This window comes from Bufo bufo, chromosome 4 (assembly GCF_905171765.1).
Source record: "Bufo bufo chromosome 4, aBufBuf1.1, whole genome shotgun sequence".
NCBI lineage: Eukaryota > Metazoa > Chordata > Amphibia > Anura > Bufonidae > Bufo > Bufo bufo.
This window is the reverse complement of record NC_053392.1, coordinates 412,338,333-412,358,959: the sequence shown is the minus strand read 5'-3', so window position 1 is coordinate 412,358,959 and position 20,627 is coordinate 412,338,333. Positions and strand designations below refer to the sequence as shown.

At 43.8% G+C, this 20,627-nt stretch overlaps 1 protein-coding gene across 1 annotated transcript in view; it reads right to left on the bottom strand.

Moving 5' to 3' along the window:
* The window catches only part of KMO (kynurenine 3-monooxygenase), a 1,955,166-nt gene extending 1,942,259 nt beyond the window's left edge, over positions 1–12,907 (bottom strand). The window contains exon 1 of the mRNA XM_040429299.1: positions 12,781–12,907. Within this exon, the coding sequence (XP_040285233.1) occupies positions 12,781–12,837 (57 nt within the window). The 5' untranslated portion in view covers positions 12,838–12,907. The remainder of the gene's footprint in view (positions 1–12,780) is intronic.
* Between the last annotated feature and the right edge of the window lie 7,720 nt (positions 12,908–20,627).

Sequence of the window (20,627 nt, the reverse complement as noted above, 5' to 3'; positions counted from 1 at the left end):
TTATACTCGCGCATCTTTCGATCCCGCTCCAGTGACGGAATTAAGGACGGTACGTTGTCCTTGTAACGGAGATCCAGCAGCGTGGCCACCCAGTAATCAGCACAAGTTGGAATGTGGCCAACTCGGCGGTCGTTGCGGAGACACTGCAGCATTTTATTGCTCATGTGTGCCAGGCTGCCCAGAGGAAACAACAAGCTGTCTTCTGTGGGAGGTGTATCATCTGTGTCCTCTGTATCCTCCCCAGCCACGCACCAGTGATGGCCATGAGCTGGTTTGGGTGCCACCCTGCTGGGAACACAGTTCCTTCTCATCCTCCACCTCGTCATCCTCCAGAACTGTGCCCTGGCATATTTGGGTGCAGGAACCCACCCTCGGAGCCACTTGTGAATGACTGGCCTAAAACCCTTGGAAATGATCCCTCCCCCTCCTGTGCCACATCCTCTTCCATCATCGCCCGAAGCGTTTTTTCAAGGAGGCATAGAAGTGGGATAGTAACGCTGAGAACGGCGTCATCGGCACTGGCCATGTTGGTGGAGTACTCGAAACAGCGCAACAAGGCACACAGGTCTCACGTGGAGTCCCACTCATTGGTGGTGAAGTGGTGCTGTTCCGCAGAGCGACTCACCTGTGCGTGCTGCAGCTGAAACTCCACTATCACCTGCTGTTGCTCGCACAGTCTGGCCAGCATGTGCAAGGTAAAGTTCCACCTTGTGGGCACGTCGCATATGAGGCGGTGAGCGGGAAGGCCGAAGTTAAGCTGCAGCGCTGACAGGCGAGCAGCAGCAGGGTGAGAACGCCGAAAGCCCGCACAGACAGCCTGCACTTTCTGCAGCAGCTCTGACTTATCGGGGTAATTTTTAAGGAATTTCTGCAGCACCAAATTTAGCCTATGCGCGAGGAAAGGGATGTGCTTCAAACCGGCTAGGCCTAGAGCTGCTACGAGATTTCGCCCATTATCGCACACCACCAGGCTGGGCTTGAGGCTCACTGGCACCAACCACTCATTGGTCTGTTGTCCCATGCCTGTCCACAGCTTCTGTGCGGTGTGGGACTTGTCCCCCAAACAGATACGTTTTAAAACTGCCTGCTGTTGTTTACCCCGAGCTGTGTTGAATGCTGGAATTCAGGGGCAGGGATCGCAGGTGGGTAGGGGGGTACTTCCAATTTCGATTTAGTGTTTGGGAGATACAGAGTTGAACGCTTCCATGGGACATTGTGGAGATGATTGGTTACCCAGGTTGTGGCGTTGCTGGCAGATCCTCTGTTTGTGGGGTGGCAGGTGCCACTGTAACCTCCCAGATGTGGATGAAGAGGCCGAGACTGCAGCAGAAGAGGAAGCAGGAGGAACCAGAGACCTTTCTTTGTTTTTGGGGTGTCTACTCCGCTGCAGCTCGTGCTTTCACTTAGATGCCTGGTCATGCAGGTTGTGCTCAGGTTGAGGACGTTTATGCCTCGCTTCAGGCTCTGATTGCACAGCGTGCAAACCACTCGTGTCTTGTCGTCAGCACATTGTCTGACGAACTGCCACGCCAGGGAACTCCTTGGAGCTGGCTTTGGTGTGCTCGGTCCCTTGGTGCGGTGGGCAGTAGCAGGCGTACTGTCTAGGGGATGGCCGCTCCACTTTGGCACCCTGCTCCCTCTTCTGCTGTGCTGGTGGCTCTGTACGACCACTGCCTCTTCCTTCGAACTACACAGGTCACTCGCATGACCTTGATTCCATGTGGGGTCTAGTATCTCATCGTCCTCCACATCATCTTCCACCCAGTCTTCACCCCTGCACTCCTTGTCGGCACAGCAGTTGGCACCTGTGTTTCGTCATCATCCGAGACATGCTGCAGTGGTCCTCCCATGTACTCATCATGAAACATAAGTGGTTGGGCATCGGTGCACTCAATCTCTTCCACTTCTGGGCAGGGCTATTTGGATTGACCTGGGAAACCCTGCTAGCAGAGTCATCAAAAAGCAAAAGAGACTGCTCCAGGACTTGGGGCTCAGACTGCTTGGCTGATTTGTAAGGGGGTGAGGTGAAAGACTGATGGCCATGGGCTGCAGGTGCCAACTCTGATCTTTCAACAGGAGACTGGGTGGGAGACAATTCGAAGGAACTGGAGGCACTGTCAGCCACCTAATCTACTATCGCCTGTACTTGTTCTGGCCTCACCATTCGTAAAGCCGCATTAGGCCCTACCAAATAACGCTGAAGGTTCTGTCGCCTACTCGCACCTGAGGCAGGTGTTTCACTTGTTCTTGTAGCTGGTACAGATCGTTCACGTCCTCTCCCTGCAACAGGAGCTCCACCAGCAGCACCACGACTGGGCCCACGTCCCTTATTTGACGCTCTCCTCATTCTTTGCGTTTACCCACCAAACTAACAGATGGTTTATGTCAGGCGACAATGTAACCGCCAATAGTCAAAAATTTTGTTCACTGAGAGGAAGGCAGTGCCGGTGTCATAAAGAGGCAAAATTTCTTGAGGGCACACAACAGTGTGACAGGCAAATTTTATACAATTTCTTCACGGTCCCAAATTTTTTTTATTTGTCAACCAACAATGTAACTGCAGTATAGACTGGTTGTATTTGACTGTGACAAATGCAGCAAAGGCCCCAAATGTAGGGTCTTGCCCAAAATGGGTGTTTTTTTAAGCCCAGAATATAACAGCAGTATTAAAAATTTGTATTTGACTGTCACAAATGCAGCAAAGGCCGCAAATTTATTATCTTGCTCAAAATGGGTGTTTTTTTAATACCGGAATATAACAGCGGTATATAACGCTTGTAATTGACTGTCAGAAATGCAGCAAAGGCCGCAAATTTATTATCTTGCCCAAAATGGGTGTTTTTTTTAAAACCCAGAATATAATTGCAGTATTTAAAGCTTGTATTTCACTGTGACAAATGCAGCAAAGGCCACAGATGTAGGGTCTTGCAAAAAATTGGTGTTTTTTTTTTTAAACCCAGAATATAACTGCAGTATTTAAAGTTTGTATTTGACTATCACAAATTCAGCAAAGGACCCAAAATGTATGATCTTTCAAAAAATTTGTGTTTTTAAAACCCTAAATATAACTGCAGTATTTAACCACCTCAGCCCCCAGTGCTTAAACACCCTGAAAGACCAGGCCACTTTTTACACTTCTGACCTACACTACTTTCACCGTTTATTGCTCGGTCATGCAACTTACCACCCAAATGAATTTTACCTCCTTTTCTTCTCACTAATAGAGCTTTCATTTGGTGGTATTTCATTGCTGCTGACATTTTTACTTTTTTTGTTATTAATCGAAATTTAACGATTTTTTTGCAAAAAAATGACATTTTTCACTTTCAGTTGCAAAATTTTGCAAAAAAAACGAGATCCATATAGAAATTTTGCTCTAAATTTATTGTTCTACATGTCTTTGATAAAAAAAAAATGTTTGGGTAAAAAAAAAATGGTTTGGGTAAAAGTTATAGCGTTTACAAACTATGGTACAAAAATGTGAATTTCCGCTTTTTGAAGCAGCTCTGACTTTCTGAGCACCTGTCATGTTTCCTGAGGTTCTACAATGCCCAGACAGTGCAAATACCCCACAAATGACCCCATTTCGGAAAGTACACACCCTAAGGTATTCGCTGATGGGCATAGTGAGTTCATAGAACTTTTTATTTTTTGTCACAAGTTAGCGGAAAATGATGATTTTTTTTTTTTTTTTTTTTTCTTACAAAGTCTCATATTCCACTAACTTGTGACAAAAAATAAAAAGTTCTATGAACTCACTATGCCCATCAGCGAATACCTTGGGGTCTCTTCTTTCCAAAATGGGGTCACTTGTGGGGTAGTTATACTGCCCTGGCATTCTAGGGGCCCAAATGTGTGGTAAGGAGTTTGAAATCAAATTCTGTAAAAAATGACGAGTAAAATCCGAAAGGTGCTCTTTGGAATATGGGCCCCTTTGCCCACCTAGGCTGCAAAAAAGTGTCACACATCTGGTATCTCTGTATTCAGGAGAAGTTGAGGAATGTGTTTTGGGGTGTCTTTTTACATATACCCATGCTGGGTGAGATAAATATCTTGGTCAAATGCCAACTTTGTATAAAAAAATGGGAAAAGTTGTCTTTTGCCAAGATATTTCTCTCACCCAGCATGGGTATATGTAAAATGACACCCCAAAACACATTCCCCAACTTCTCCTGAGTACGGAGATACCAGATGTGTGACACTTTTTTGCAGCCTAGGTGGGCAAAGGGGCCCATATTCCAAAGAGCACCTTTCGGATTTCACAGGTCATTTTTTACAGAATTTGATTTCAAACACCTTACCACACATTTGGGCCCCTAGAATGCCAGGGCAGTATAACTACCCCACAAGTGACCCCATTTTGGAAAGAAGACACCCCAAGGTATTCCGTGAGGGGCATGGCAAGTTCCTAGAATTTTTTATTTTTTGTCACAAGTTAGTGGAAAATGATGATTTTTTTTTTTTTTTTTTTCATACAAAGTCTCATATTCCACTAACTTGTGACAAAAAATAAAAACTTCCATGAACTCACTATGCCCATCAGCGAATACCTTGGGGTCTCTTCTTTCCAAAATTGGGTCACTTGTGGGGTAGTTATACTGCCCTGGCATTCTAGGGGCCCAAATGTGTGGTAAGGAGTTTGAAATCAAATTCTGTAAAAAATGACCTGTGAAATCCGAAAGGTGCTCTTTGGAATATGGGCCCCTTTGCCCACCTAGGCTGCAAAAAAGTGTCACACATCTGGTATCTCTGTATTCAGGAGAAGTTGAGGAATGTGTTTTGGGGTGTCTTTTTACATATACCCATGCTGGGTGAGATAAATATCTTGGTCAAATGCCAACTTTGTATAAAAAAATGGGAAAAGTTGTCTTTTGACAAGATATTTCTCTCACCCAGCATGGGTATATGTAAAATGACACCCCAAAACACATTCCCCAACTTCTCCTGAGTACGGAGATACCAGATGTGTGACACTTTTTTGCAGCCTAGGTGGGCAAAGGGGCCCATATTCCAAAGAGCACCTTTTGGATTTCACAGGTCATTTTTTACAGAATTTGATTTCAAACTCCTTACCACACATTTGGGCCCCTAGAATGCCAGGGCAGTATACCTACCCCACAAGTGACCCCATTTTGGAAAGAAGAGACCCCAAGGTATTCGCTGATGGGCATAGTGAGTTCATGGAAGTTTTTATTTTTTGTCACAAGTTAGTGGAATATGAGACTTTGTATGAAAAAAAATAAAAAATAAAAAATCTGCATTTTCCACTAACTTGTGACAAAAAATAAAAAATTCTAGGAACTCGCCATGCCCCTCACAGAATACCTTGGGGTGTCTTCTTTCCAAAATGGGGTCACTTGTGGGGTAGTTATACTGCCCTGGCATTTTCCAGGGGCCCTAATGTGTGGTAAGTAGGTAAATGACCTGTGAAATCCTAAAGGTGCTCTTTGGAATATGGGCCCCTTTGCCCACCTAGGCTGCAAAAAAGTGTCACACATGTGGTATCTCCGTACTCAGGAGAAGGTGGGGAATGTGTTTTGGGGTGTCATTTTACATATACCCTTGCTGGGTGAGAGAAATATCTTGGCAAAAGACAACTTTTCCCATTTTTTTATACAAAGTTGGCATTTGATCAAGATATTTATCTCACCCAGCATGGGTATATGTAAAATGACACCACAAAACACATTCCCCAACCTCTCCTGAGTACGGCGATACCAGATGTGTGACACTTTTTTGCAGCCTAGATGCGCAAAGGTGCCCAAATTCCTTTTAGGAGGGCATTTTTAGACATTTGGATACCAGACTTCTTCTCACGCTTTGGGGCCCCTAGAATGCCAGGGCAGTATAAATACCCCACATGTGACCCCATTTTGGAAAGAAGACACCCCAAGGTATTCAATGAGGGGCATGGCGAGTTCATAGAAATTTTTTTTTTTTGGCACAAGTTAGCGGAAATTGATATTTTTAATTTTTTTCTCACAAAGTCTCCCGTTCCGCTAACTTGGGACAAAAATTTCAATCTTTCATGGACTCAATATGCCCCTCATGGAATACCTGGGGGTGTCTTCTTTCCGAAATGGGGTCACATGTGGGGTATTTATACTGCCCTGGCATTCTAGGGGCCCTAAAGCGTGAGAAGAAGTCTGGAATATAAATGTCTAAAAAATTTTACGCATTTGGATTCCGTGAGGGGTATGGTGAGTTCATGTGAGATTTTATTTTTTGACACAAGTTAGTGGAATATGAGACTTTGTAAGAAAAAAAAAAAAAAAATTCTGCTAACTTGGGCCAAAAAAATGTCTGAATGGAGCCTTACAGAGGGGTGATCAATGACAGGGGGGGTGATCAATGACAGGGGGAGTGATCAATGACAGGGGGGTGATCAATGACAGGGGGGTGATCAATGACAGGGGGGTGATCAGGGAGTCTATATGGGGTGATAACCACAGTCATTGATCATGCCCCTGTAAGGCTTCATTCAGACGTCCGGATGCGTTTTGCGGATCCGATCCATCTATCAGTGCATCCGTAAAAATCATGCGGACATCTGAATGGAGCTTTACAGGGGGGTAATCAATGACAGGGGGGTGATCAGGGAGTCTATATGGGGTGATCACCACAGTCATTGATCATGCCCCTGTAAGGCTTCATTCAGACGTCCGGATGCGTTTTGCGGATCCGATCCATCTATCAGTGGATCCGTAAAAATCATGCAGACGTCTGAATGGAGCTTTACAGGGGGGTAATCAATGACAGGGGGGTGATCAGGGAGTCTATATGGGGTGATCACCACAGTCATTGATCACGCCCGTGTAAGGCTTCATTCAGACGTCCGGATGCGTTTTGCGGATCCGATCCATCTATCAGTGGATCCGTAAAAATCATGCGGACGTCTGAATGGAGCTTTACAGGGGGGGTAATCAATGACAGGGGGGGTGATCAATGACAGGGGGGTGATCAGGGAGTCTATATGGGGTGATAACCACAGTCATTGATCATGCCCCTGTAAGGCTTCATTCAGACGTCCGGATGCGCTTTGCGGATCCGATCCATCTATCAGTGCATCCGTAAAAATCATGCGGACATCTGAATGGAGCTTTACAGGGGGGTAATCAATGACAGGGGGGTGATCAGGGAGTCTATATGGGGTGATAACCACAGTCATTGATCACGCCCCTGTAAGGCTTCATTCAGAAGTCCGGATGCGTTTTGCGGATCCGATCCATCTATCAGTGCATCCGTAAAAATCATGCGGACATCTGAATGGAGCTTTACAGGGGGGTAATCAATGACAGGGGGGTGATCAGGGAGTCTATATGGGGTGATAACCACAGTCATTGATCATGCCCCTGTAAGGCTTCATTCAGACGTCCGGATGCGTTTTGCGGATCCGATCCATCTATCAGTGCATCCGTAAAAATCATGCGGACATCTGAATGGAGCTTTACAGGGGGGTAATCAATGACAGGGGGGTGATCAGGGAGTCTATATGGGGTGATCACCACAGTCATTGATCATGCCCCTGTAAGGCTTCATTCAGACGTCCGGATGCGTTTTGCGGATCCGATCCATCTATCAGTGGATCCGTAAAAATCATGCAGACGTCTGAATGGAGCTTTACAGGGGGGTAATCAATGACAGGGGGGTGATCAGGGAGTCTATATGGGGTGATCACCACAGTCATTGATCACGCCCGTGTAAGGCTTCATTCAGACGTCCGGATGCGTTTTGCGGATCCGATCCATCTATCAGTGCATCCGTAAAAATCATGCGGACATCTGAATGGAGCTTTACAGGGGGGTAATCAATGACAGGGGGGTGATCAGGGAGTCTATATGGGGTGATCACCACAGTCATTGATCATGCCCCTGTAAGGCTTCATTCAGACGTCCGGATGCGTTTTGCGGATCCGATCCATCTATCAGTGGATCCGTAAAAATCATGCGGACGTCTGAATGGAGCTTTACAGGGGGGTAATCAATGACAGGGGGGTGATCAGGGAGTCTATATGGGGTGATCACCACAGTCATTGATCACGCCCTTGTAAGGCTTCATTCAGACGTCCGGATGCGTTTTGCGGATCCGATCCATCTATCAGTGGATCCGTAAAAATCATGCGGACGTCTGAATGGAGCTTTACAGGGGGGGTAATCAATGACAGGGGGGGTGATCAATGACAGGGGGGTGATCAGGGAGTCTATATGGGGTGATAACCACAGTCATTGATCATGCCCCTGTAAGGCTTCATTCAGACGTCCGTATGCGTTTTGCGGATCCGATCCATCTATCAGTGCATCCGTAAAAATCATGCGGACATCTGAATGGAGCTTTACAGGGGGGTAATCAATGACAGGGGGGTGATCAGGGAGTCTATATGGGGTGATAACCACAGTCATTGATCACGCCCCTGTAAGGCTTCATTCAGAAGTCCGGATGCGTTTTGCGGATCCGATCCATCTATCAGTGCATCCGTAAAAATCATGCGGACATCTGAATGGAGCTTTACAGGGGGGTAATCAATGACAGGGGGGTGATCAGGGAGTCTATATGGGGTGATAACCACAGTCATTGATCATGCCCCTGTAAGGCTTCATTCAGACGTCCGGATGCGTTTTGCGGATCCGATCCATCTATCAGTGCATCCGTAAAAATCATGCGGACATCTGAATGGAGCTTTACAGGGGGGTAATCAATGACAGGGGGGTGATCAGGGAGTCTATATGGGGTGATCACCACAGTCATTGATCATGCCCCTGTAAGGCTTCATTCAGACGTCCGGATGCGTTTTGCGGATCCGATCCATCTATCAGTGGATCCGTAAAAATCATGCAGACGTCTGAATGGAGCTTTACAGGGGGGTAATCAATGACAGGGGGGTGATCAGGGAGTCTATATGGGGTGATCACCACAGTCATTGATCACGCCCGTGTAAGGCTTCATTCAGACGTCCGGATGCGTTTTGCGGATCCGATCCATCTATCAGTGGATCCGTAAAAATCATGCGGACGTCTGAATGGAGCTTTACAGGGGGTTGATCAATGACAGGGGGGTAATCAATGACAGGGGGGTGATCAGGGAGTCTATATGGGGTGATCAGGGGCTAATAAGGGGTTAATAAGTGACGGGGGGGGGGTGTAGTGTAGTGTAGTGGTGCTTGGTGCTACTTTACTGAGCTACCTGTGTCCTCTGGTGGTCGATCCAAACAAAGGGGACCACCAGAGGACCAGGTAGCAGGTATATTAGACGCTGTTATCAAAACAACGTCTAATATACCTGTTAGGGGTTAAAAAAAACACATCTCCAGCCTGCCAGCGAACGATCGCCGCTGGCAGGCTGGAGATCAACTCTCTTACCTTCCGTTCCTGTGAGCGCGCGCGCCTGTGTGCGCGCGTTCACAGGAAATCTCGCGTCTCGCGAGAGGACGCGCCGGCGCGTCCACCCAGAAGAGCAGGGCCGCCGCAAAGACGCAATCCTGCGTACGGCGGTCCTGAGGAGGTTAAACCTTGTTTATTTGACTGTCACAAATGCACATATGCTGTGCTGGTGCACTGAACTTGCATAAAATGTCTGCCGACGCCCACCTAACTAGCAGACGGATAAAAGTTATTTTTCTGTGTCACTGGGCTCAGGGCAGGGTAAAAAAATGGTGCACTGCACCCACAAAACAAAATCGCTGTAGATCGCAGAGTTAACAAGCACTTCTGATAACAGATTCTTTCCTATTCTCTCCCTCACAGCAGCAGCATCCTATCCCTACACTAGTAAGAGCAGAGTGACGTGCAGCGCTACGTAACTCAAGCTTATATAGAGGCTGGTTCACATGCTGCACTGGCCAATCACAGCCATGCCATTAGTAGGCATGGCAGTGATGGCTTCTAAAGGCACACGAGTTAAACGCTTGTTGATAGGCCTTTCAAAAAGCACCATTAACTCCCCAAACACCGAACTCGAACCCGAACTTTTACTGAAAAGTTTGAGTTCGGGTCCAGGGTCCAAAAATTCTAAAGTTCGGTACGAACCCGAACTTTACAGTTCGGCTTCGCTCAACCCTAGCTTAAGAACATATATCTAATATTGTTTTTCCACTAATACATGTCAAAAAAAGGGCTTTAGAACATATAACTGCACTGCTGAACGGCAAATAACCCCTTATTTCTTCAACTTATACACACCACAAAAGGCTTTAGAACATATAACTACACCGCTGAACGGCAAATATTTATTTTATTTTTCTAGTAATATACGCCACAGAAGGCTTTAGAACATATAACTGCACCGCTGACCGGCAAATATATATTTTTCTTTTTCCACTCATACACGACAAAAAGGGCTTTAGAACATATAACTGCACCGCTGACCAGAAAATATATTTTTTCTTTTTCCACTAATACACGACAAAAAGGGCTTTGGAACATATAACTGCACAACTGACCGGCAAATATATTTCTTCTTTTTCCACTAATAAACGCCACAAAATGCTTTAGAACAGGCAAGCTCTCCCTTCGGCCCTCCAGCTGTTGTAAAACTACAACTCCCACCATGCCCAGCTGTAGGCTGTCCGGGAATGATGGGAGCTGTAGTTTTGCAACAGCTGGAGGGCCGCAGGTTGAGCATGCCTGCTTTAGAACATATAACTGCACTGCTGACCGGCAAATATATTTTTTCTTTTTCTACTGGAGTGTAATAATAATATTACAGGTTATAGCTACTAGAGAGGGGTTGTTGATCCAGGGAGTTATTCTGATTGCCTGATTGGAGTCAGGAAGAATTTTTTTATTCCCCTAAAAGTCGGGAAGGAATTTTTTATTCCCCTAAAGTGGGGAAAATTGTCTTCTACCTCACAGTTTATTTTTTGCCTTCCTCTGGATCAACTTGCAGGATGACAGGCCGAACTGGATGGACAAATGTCTTTTTTTGGCCTTATGTACTGTTACTATGTTACTAATACACGCCACAAAAGGCTTTAGAACACATAACTGCACCGCTGACCGGCAAATATATTTTTTTCTTTTTTCACTAATACACAACAAAAAGGCCTTTAGGACATATAACTACACCGCTGACTGCCAAATATATATTTTTCTTTTTTACTAATACATGACAAAAAGGGCTTTAGAACATATAACTGCACCGCTAACCGTCAATTTTTTTTTCTCACTAATACACATCACAAAAGGCTTTAGAACATAAACTGCACCGCTGAGTGGCAAATATATTTTTTATTTTTCCACTAATACACGTCACAAAAGGCTTTAGAACATTTAACTGCACCACTGACCGGCAAATAATTTTTTTCTTTTTCCACTCATACAAGCCACAAAAAGCTTTACAACAGATAACTGCACCGATGAGCGGAAAATGTCTTTTTTCTTTTTTCTATAATACACGCAACAAAAGGCTTTACAACAGATAACTGCACCGCTGAACGGCAAATATATTTTTTCTTTTTCGACAAATACATGCCACAAAAGGCTTTAGAACAGATAACTGCACCGTTGAGCGGAAAATATATATTTTACTTTTGTCACTAATACACAACAAAAAGGGCTGTAATTTTAACACTTCACCACACAACGTCTGGCGTTTTCTCCACTAATACAAGCCAAAAATAATTAAAAACCTATAACTGCACCACACAAGGCATATAAGACATAGAAATATTTCCGTGTAATAAACCCTGTTATCGCCTGTATCAAACAGCACTTGCACCCTAATAAAAATGCTTTGCTGGAATTACAGAGCTGTACAATGGCAATTTGAATCCCCAGTCAGTGCAGGAAGGTGTAATTGGATTGTTTCTATTACCCAGGCTATCACCTCCCAAACTGAACCATTGCTGTGGAATGATTCCTCCCTATCCTTTCCCTACACCTTGAATAGTCTTTCTCTGCACTTGTAAATATTTTTTTTTTAGCACAATGATGTTTTTTCTAACACTGTCCCTAGCGCCTGCAGACGTCTCTCCCTGCACTAAGTACACTGGTAAATGGCAGAATCTGAAATGGCTGACGCTATTTATAGGGCTGTGACATCACAGGGCTGATTGGCTGCATGCATGGCATTATGGGTGATCTCGCCTTCCCAGAGATCCTTTCTCCATGTCCTTACACATGCAGCATTAAAAAAAATGCGATTCGGTACCACGAAGCGTGAGGAAATTCGGCTTTGGTGCCAAATCAAATTTTTCCTGAAATTCGGATCACACAACATATGCACCAAAATCTGCAGATTTTGTCATGGATTTGCATTGTAATGGGCAAAATCTGCAGTGATAATCTGAAAAAACCAATTTACATACTGCAGATTTCAAAATCTGTACTGCCAGTCAATTTCCACATGAAAAATTTCCACAGCATGTAGATGTGATTTTGATAATTTAATTTACTTAGCTGATACTGCATTCCTGTATGTGTGCATATGGCCCTAGAGTTATCTACTAGCACGTATTATATTCTGACAATGTTTCCTTGTAACTTTCACAGAACAATTATGTGAAAACAAAAATCCAGGTACTGTAATTGGAACCACTGTAGTCATTTTTAAATACATAACTATACTGTATGTTGTTCTTATATTTTATTTAACTATGCATTTTGTTTAATAAATCTAGAGTATATGTAAGTGATCTGTGTTTATTTATATTTTGTCAAACTTGTTCCAATATGCCCTTGTCATTTATAGTGAGCACTGTCATCCCATAAACAAAATCCAACAAAGAAAAAAAAAGACATGTAAATGAAGATATATAACAAATATTCACTTCTAATTACTACTTACCAATCCACCACCAATAATGGAAATTGTTTTCTGATTTGAAGATTTTTCCATGATCATGAGTGCAAAGATTTTGCTGTGAGCTCTAAACTACAATAACGTTAAACTAACAAGTAGAGTATTATGTGACCCCTGCTAAAACTGCTGACACATTTCTGAGCAAAGTCTATGTTTGCCTGTTAGTACAAATAAAGTAAAGCTAATGTTTAATATAAGGTTAAAGGGGTTGTCCGGGATTGGGGACATTGTTGTATTAGTACCAGAGTGACATACATATGTCACACATGCATGTCCTACCTGCACCACATATTTCTGAAGCCCCGTTTTGATACTGCAAATTATTGGCCGGAAGTGACTATTTTTGTAAAATGAGTGACGTACAGGATCCCTTGCAGGCAACGAAGCTTCTTCTTCCGGCTTCGCAGGGAGCCCGGTGACGTCACCGTCAGTCTAACTCATTATGCAGAGCGCACGGAGGGGCGGCAACTAGGTTTGCAGACATCGCATTAAGCCACGCCCCTCCGGCCTGGTGACGTCACCGGGCATGGATCTTTCTAATGAATGGAGGCAGAATGAAGACAGAGCTAGGAGGGGTTTATGGGTGCAAATATGGGGGAGGAATATGTGCTACTGGAGGCGGGATATACAGTGGGGGAAATAATTATTTGACCCCTCACTGATTTTGTAAGTTTGTCCAATGACAAAGAAATGAAAAGTCTCAGAACAGTATCATTTCAATGGTAGGTTTATTGTAACAGTGGCAGATAGCACATCAAAAGGAAAATCGAAAAAATAACTTTAAATAAAAGATAGCAACTGATTTGCATTTCATTGAGTGAAATAAGTATTTGAACCCCTACCAACCATTAAGAGTTCTGGCTCCCACAGAGTGGTTAGACACTTCTACTCAATTAGTCACCCTCATTAAGGACACCTGTCTTAACTAGTCACCTGTATAAAAGACACCTGTCCACAGAATCAATCAATCAAGCAGACTCCAAACTCTCCAACATGGGAAAGACCAAAGAGCTGTCCAAGGATGTCAGAGACAAAATTGTAGACCTGCACAAGGCTGGAATGGGCTACAAAACCATTAGCAAGAAGCTGGGAGAGAAGGTGACAACTGTTGGTGCGATTGTTCGAAAATGGAAGGAGCACAAAATGACCATCAATCGACCTCGCTCTGGGGCTCCACGCAAGATCTCACCTCGTGGGGTGTCAATGGTTCTGAGAAAGGTGAAAAAGCATCCTAGAACTACACGGGAGGAGTTAGTTAATGACCTTAAATTAGCAGGGACCACAGTCACCAAGAAAACCATTGGAAACACATTACACCGCAATGGATTAAAATCCTGCAGGGCTCGCAAGGTCCCCCTGCTCAGGAAGGCACATGTGCAGGCCCGTCTGAAGTTTGCCAATGAACACCTGAATGATTCAGAGAGTGACTGGGAGAAGGTGCTGTGGTCTGATGAGACCAAAATAGAGCTCTTTGGCATTAACTCAACTCGCTGTGTTTGGAGGAAGAAAAATGCTGCCTATGACCCCCAAAACACCGTCCCCACCGTCAAGCATGGGGGTGGAAACATTTTGCTTTGGGGGTGTTTTTCTGCTAAGGGCACAGGACAACTTATTCGCATAAACGGGAAAATGGACGGAGCCATGTATCGTGAAATCCTGAGCGACAACCTCCTTCCCTCTGCCAGGAAACTGAAAATGGGTCGTGGATGGGTGTTCCAGCACGACAATGACCCAAAACATACAGCAAAGGCAACAAAGGAGTGGCTCAAGAAGAAGCACATTAAGGTCATGGAGTGGCCTAGTCAGTCTCCGGACCTTAATCCAATCGAAAACCTATGGAGGGAGCTCAAGCTCAGAGTTGCACAGAGACAGCCTCGAAACCTTAGGGATTTAGAGATGATCTGCAAAGAGGAGTGGACCAACATTCCTCCTAAAATGTGCGCAAACTTGGTCATCAATTACAAGAAATGTTTGACCTCTGTGCTTGCAAACAAGGGTTTTTCCACCAAGTATTAAGTCTTTTTTTGTTAGAGGGTTCAAATACTTATTTCACTCAATGAAATGCAAATCAGTTGCTATCTTTTATTTAAAGTTATTTTTTCGATTTTCCTTTTGATGTGCTATCTGCCACTGTTACAATAAACCTACCATTGAAATGATACTGTTCTGAGACTTTTCATTTCTTTGTCATTGGACAAACTTACAAAATCAGTGAGGGGTCAAATAATTATTTCCCCCACTGTATATGAGGGGGGCGGATTGATGGGGGAGTGGACGATGTGCGGCAGGAGAATATGTATGATGGGGGCGGGTGCAGGGACGAGTTGAAAGACAGTAGAAACCAGGAGATGCCGTACTGCGCTGGGACCCACAGTGCAGTGCGGCAGGAAGTCATCACAGAAATAAACATTCATGTCAACAATCTGTGGGGGACCATAGGAGCCATGCAGCAGGTTAAAAAATACCTAAAAACATCGGAGGAATCTTGACTCGGCTAGTAATAGTGCGTAAACTATATTTGAAAAAATAATTTTGATCCTGGACAACCCCTTTTAAGACTAATGTTGAGCGAAGCATTTGAAGCAGAATTCGGTCTGAAGTTTAGGAAAATTCAGATTGTAAACAAATTTTCTCATGCTGGATCTGGATAGATTGGAGGCTTGGGCAGATAAATGGCAGATGAAGTTTAAGGGTCCATTCACACATCCGTATATTTCCTTTCCAGATTTACAGTCAGTTTTTTTGCGGATCCGTGTTTCCACAAAAACCTTCAGTTTTTACAAAAGTGCATCCGTTCCGTGTTTCTGTGTTTCTGTTTTTCTGGGGGAAAAAAAAAGGAGGAGGAATAGATGTTGCTAGGGTACCAATAAAAAAAAAAGATGTATAAAACAGAGGACATGTGCTAGTACAGGCGCCATTTTATTGTGCTTTTGGTGTCGTTAAGAGCTGTGTAAGAAACCTGTGCTTGGCTGGCATAGTTTTCTACCGATTTCTCAGCGATCATCATGGCAGAAGACATGGATAACGTAATATTTCACTGGATTCTCTCTCAGTGATTCAGATGGCCGTCATCTCTGCTGGATGAAGAACTGGGGAGGAAGAGGAGACGGCAGTGGGTCCATCCCATTGTTGCTCAGCGCCTTCAGAAAGGACAATTTCACAAGTTATACAACGATCTGCGTTGTGACCCTATAAAGTTCAAAAGCTATTGCCGGATGTCCAGATTTGATCATCTGCTGGTCTCTCTACATCCTGACCTTAATTTCCTGGACACCAGCATGAGGCGTAGCATATCTGCTGAACAACGGTTGATTGTCACCTTAAGGTAAGAGAATGTGCCATTTTTATATACTATATATTGAATAGTAATATATGAAAATTAAAATAATTTTTTATTTTTTTTTTTAATTTACTTTTTTTTTTTTTAGATTCCTTGCTACTGGGAACTCATTCGCTTCTTTGCATTTTGAGTTTCTCCTTGGAATCTCTACAATCTCTGGGATTGTCTGCCATACCTGCAAAGTTATATGGCAGCGTCTCAGAGAAGTGGTGATGCCCACCCCCAAGGCAGAAGATTAGCTACGTATCGCCGAGGGATTTCACTAATCTGCGCAGTTTCCTAACTGCATTGGGGCACTGGACGGTAAGCATATCCGTGTGAAGAAGCCGCCTCACTCCGGGTCCCGGTACTTCAATTACAAGCAGTATTTTTCTGTGGTGGAGGTGGAGGACCCTTGACGTGGGCTTGCGGGGTGTGTTTTTTTGTAAAATCCAATTTATTTATTTTTTATTTGGTGTAAATACCTTCTAATACCTCATTTTGACTTACGTCTATTAAAATTGATGTTTTATTTTTTACTATTTAAATTCATGTATGTCCTCACAGCTAAACACAAACATGTCCAATTTTTATTAATAAAAATGGAATATGTCTGCCTTCTATGCAGGCCCGCAATCCACAAAGATTAAACTTCTATGCAGAAAAGGTAAGTATATCAGATGATCAGCAGGATAACAGGCCGAACTGGATGGACAAATGTCTTTTTTTCGGCCTTATGTACTATGTTACTTTGTTTTAATCCAAATGCACACGTCAGACACGAACCATGAGATACCAGCCTGAATTCCTGCTGAGTGCAGGAGCGCACACGTTCCTGTGCATGAGGCTTACACTCGTATAGATCAGTGCAACCAATGAGGCTATGCGCTCCTTCACTCAGCAGGAATCCAGGCCGGTATCTCACGGTCCATGTTACATGGACGTGTGCATTTGGCGGACAGGCCCCCTTGATGCTCTCTTTTGATATGTGCTTGATCACACATTGAAAAGGCAATTTTTAAAAAAATAATCACAATGCCGGGCAGATGCTTCTAGCAAGCAGTGTGTTTGATGACATCAGCGGCTCTGATGGGCTGGCTTCAGCACTGCCCTAGCCTTTTTAGCTAGGTCAGCGCAAAAGCATGCACATTACTGCTGGTGACGTTACCAAACACACTTTGCCAGAAGCATCTGCCCGGCAGTGTGTTGCCCTTTATGTGCGCAATCAAGCTGCCAGGGTGATCTAAAATGACATTTTGGAAGAGAAAAAACATACGCAATTGAAACAAGATAACAAAGATTTAGTTAAGCCCAAAAAAATTATAATTCAAATAATTTCCTGGAATATGGGCCAGGGGTGTGCGGTCTGTTAAGACGGGAATGTGGAGTTATTAAGTTGAATCTTTTGTTTCTGCTTTTTTCTAAGTGAAGCACTTCATGTGGCTCTGCAGGCCCCGTAAATTCATCAATTACCATGGCCAACACAGAAAGGTGTTCTGTGGCACACGGCACAAGGAAGGAGCGAGCCCTTTTAAAGCTGCTTCTTCCTTGGCGTCAAACCGATTCCGGTTTAGATACTCTATAACCATCATATCTACCTGACCACGGAGATATAACCCGGAATCGGTTATGACGCTTCGGCAGTGGGAAGCGGCTGCTTCGGGGCCCGGCACCCGGACATGTCTATCCCGGGAGAGCTGACAGCCGCAGCAACACACACTCTGAGCTACTAGACCCTGGTGTATTTAAATCTCATTTAGCATGTCTTTCAGAAAAGTTTCTCCTGGGATTCAAACTCGTGACCTTTAACATCAGAGACAAGGCATTTACCCACACAGCTATGAGAGCTGTATAAGCAGTTACCTTAAAAAAATAAAATAAAAAATAAATATAAGACTTCTACTGTAGGTAACTTTGATACCTTGTACACATACACATGACAGCTGCCCCAGCACACTGTGTATGGATGTAGCAGAGCTGGGTGTGTTGGGGCAACTGTTATGTGTATAGTTGTACACTAGGTATCAAAGTTATCTACAGTAGAAGTTTATATAATATATATATATATAATTTTTTTTTTTTTAAATAACTTGCTATACAGCTCTCATAGCTGTGTGGCTAAATGCCTTGCCTCTGATACAGAAGGTCATGGGTTCGAATCCCATCTTAAACTTTTCTGAAAGACAGGCTAAATAAGAACACGAGCACCAAATCTTCAACACTAGAGGCTGCTGGGAACACAGGAAGAGGAAGAGGCCTGCATCGCATCGCTGACATGGAGGTAAGTATAATTTATTTTTTTCATTTTTTTAAATACTGGAATGTTACTTTACTGCGACAGGGGAGGGGGGCTATTGGCGCCATTGGCACATGGAGGGGGAGGAGAGAGGCACTTGATACTGGCACATTAGGGGGCAGAGGGAGAGGATGGCACTATGATATTGGCACATGGGGTGGCGCAAGAAATGGACATGAATCATGAGGGGCAGAAATGTGAAATGATGGTGGGGGGCAAGAAATGGATATGAATCATGAGGGGCAGAAATGTGAAATGATGGTGGGGCGCCAAAAAGTAGATTCACTTGTGTTGACAACAATCCTTGCACCGGCCCTGGATAGGTGTATAGTGTGAATCCAGCACAGTAGTGTGTGTGGTGTATGTAGCAGAGCTGTATGCGACAGAGGAATGTATAATGTTCACAGCACAGCTGTGTATGTAAAATGTGTAACACAGTGATATATAATGTGCCAATCAGAGCTGTGTGTGTAGCAGAGCTGTGTATGTAAAATGTGCAATACAGTAATATATAATGTGCCACTCAGAGCTGTGTGTGTAGCAGAGCTGTGTATGTAAAATGTGCAACACAGTGATATATAATGTGCCACTCAGAGCTGTGTGTGTACTAGAGCTGTGTATGTAAAATGTGCAACAGTGATATATAATGTGCCACTCAGAGCTGTGTGTGTACTAGAGCTGTGTATGTAAAATGTGCAACACAGTGATATATAATGTGCCACTCAGAGCTGTGTGTGTACTAGAGCTGTGTATGTAAAATGTGCAACACAGTGATATATAATGTGCCACTCAGAGCTGTGTGTGTACTAGAGCTGTGTATGTAAAATGTGCAACACAGTGATATATAATGTGCCACTCAGAGCTGTGTGTGTACTAGAGCTGTGTATGTAAAATGTGCAACACAGTGATATATAATGTGGCACCCAGAGCGGTGTATGTAAAATGTGCAACACAGTCATATATAATGTGCCACCCGAAGGTGTGTGTGTGTGTGCTCGCATGTAGCAAAGTTGTGTATGTAAAATGTGCAAAAACCCTGTTGCTCTCAAAAAGAGCAAGCAATATAAAACATTGTAGTTTGATACCTTTTACCCCTTAAAGACCGGGCCCATTTTCATTTTTACATTAGCCATAATCTTTTTATTTTTCCATTCACATAGTCATATGAGGGCTTATTTTGTGTGGGACAAGATGCATTTTTTAAATGTCGCCACTTAATTTACCATGTCTTGTATCAGAAAGCAGGAAAAAAAAAAAAATCTTTATGGGTTAAAAAAAAAAAACACACACAATTCTGCCAAGGTTTTTGAGGTTTTGACATCACGGCGTTCACCAAAAATGACGTCTTTATTCTGCGGCTCATTACGATACAAAACTTGTATAGTTTTTATTTGGTTTAATAACTTAAAAAAACAACTTTTCTATATTTCGGTCTATGTGAGGGCTTGATTTTGTGTAACGATCAGTAGTTTTCTTGGGGGGGGGGGGGGGGCCCTTACAAAAATTTGCTGTGGGGCCCAGTCACTTCTAGTTACGCCCCTGCCTTTCGGCCTGATCTGCCAGAAGAACGGCTAACAGGTGCTGCTCTTTCTTGCTGGCTGGGTTCAGGATTGGCCTGGACTGGTTCTGGAATAGCCTGGACCACTTCTGGATTATTATCCTGAACCGCTTCTTGATTTTCTGATCTTTCCTGCAGAGGCTGGTGAAGGATAGAAACTGAAGACACTGAAGATTCCCCCATGGCCTCAGGCTGTTCAATTTCCACTTGGGTATCTGTGGACATTCCTGGTCTGTCATCCAATTCGCAGGACGGTGCTTGTGAATTTGAATTGTCCTATAGGGCCAGCGGTAAACGGCGAGAAGGCCGCGGCGCTTCTGCCAGCACCGCTGCCTTCTCAAACAGCTGATCAGATGCTGATGATCTATCCTGAGCATAGAAAACAAACTGCAGAACCCCTTTAATTATAAACTGGCGAAAACTCCACTGTCCTAAAAATATATAAAAATTACTTACCTTCTTAAATCCATTATTGGTTTAAGAAATTAAAGGTGCCGGGTATGCATATAGGGCTTATTTTTCTTGCCTTCACAACCACTCTTGCTTTTCGTATTTAATTCCCTCCGGAATTGGTCCCGGCAAGTATTCCATCTTGTTTTTATTTGCTGGACTGAAATAAAAAAATATTTTAATATATTAGTATTAAAAAATCAGGCCTC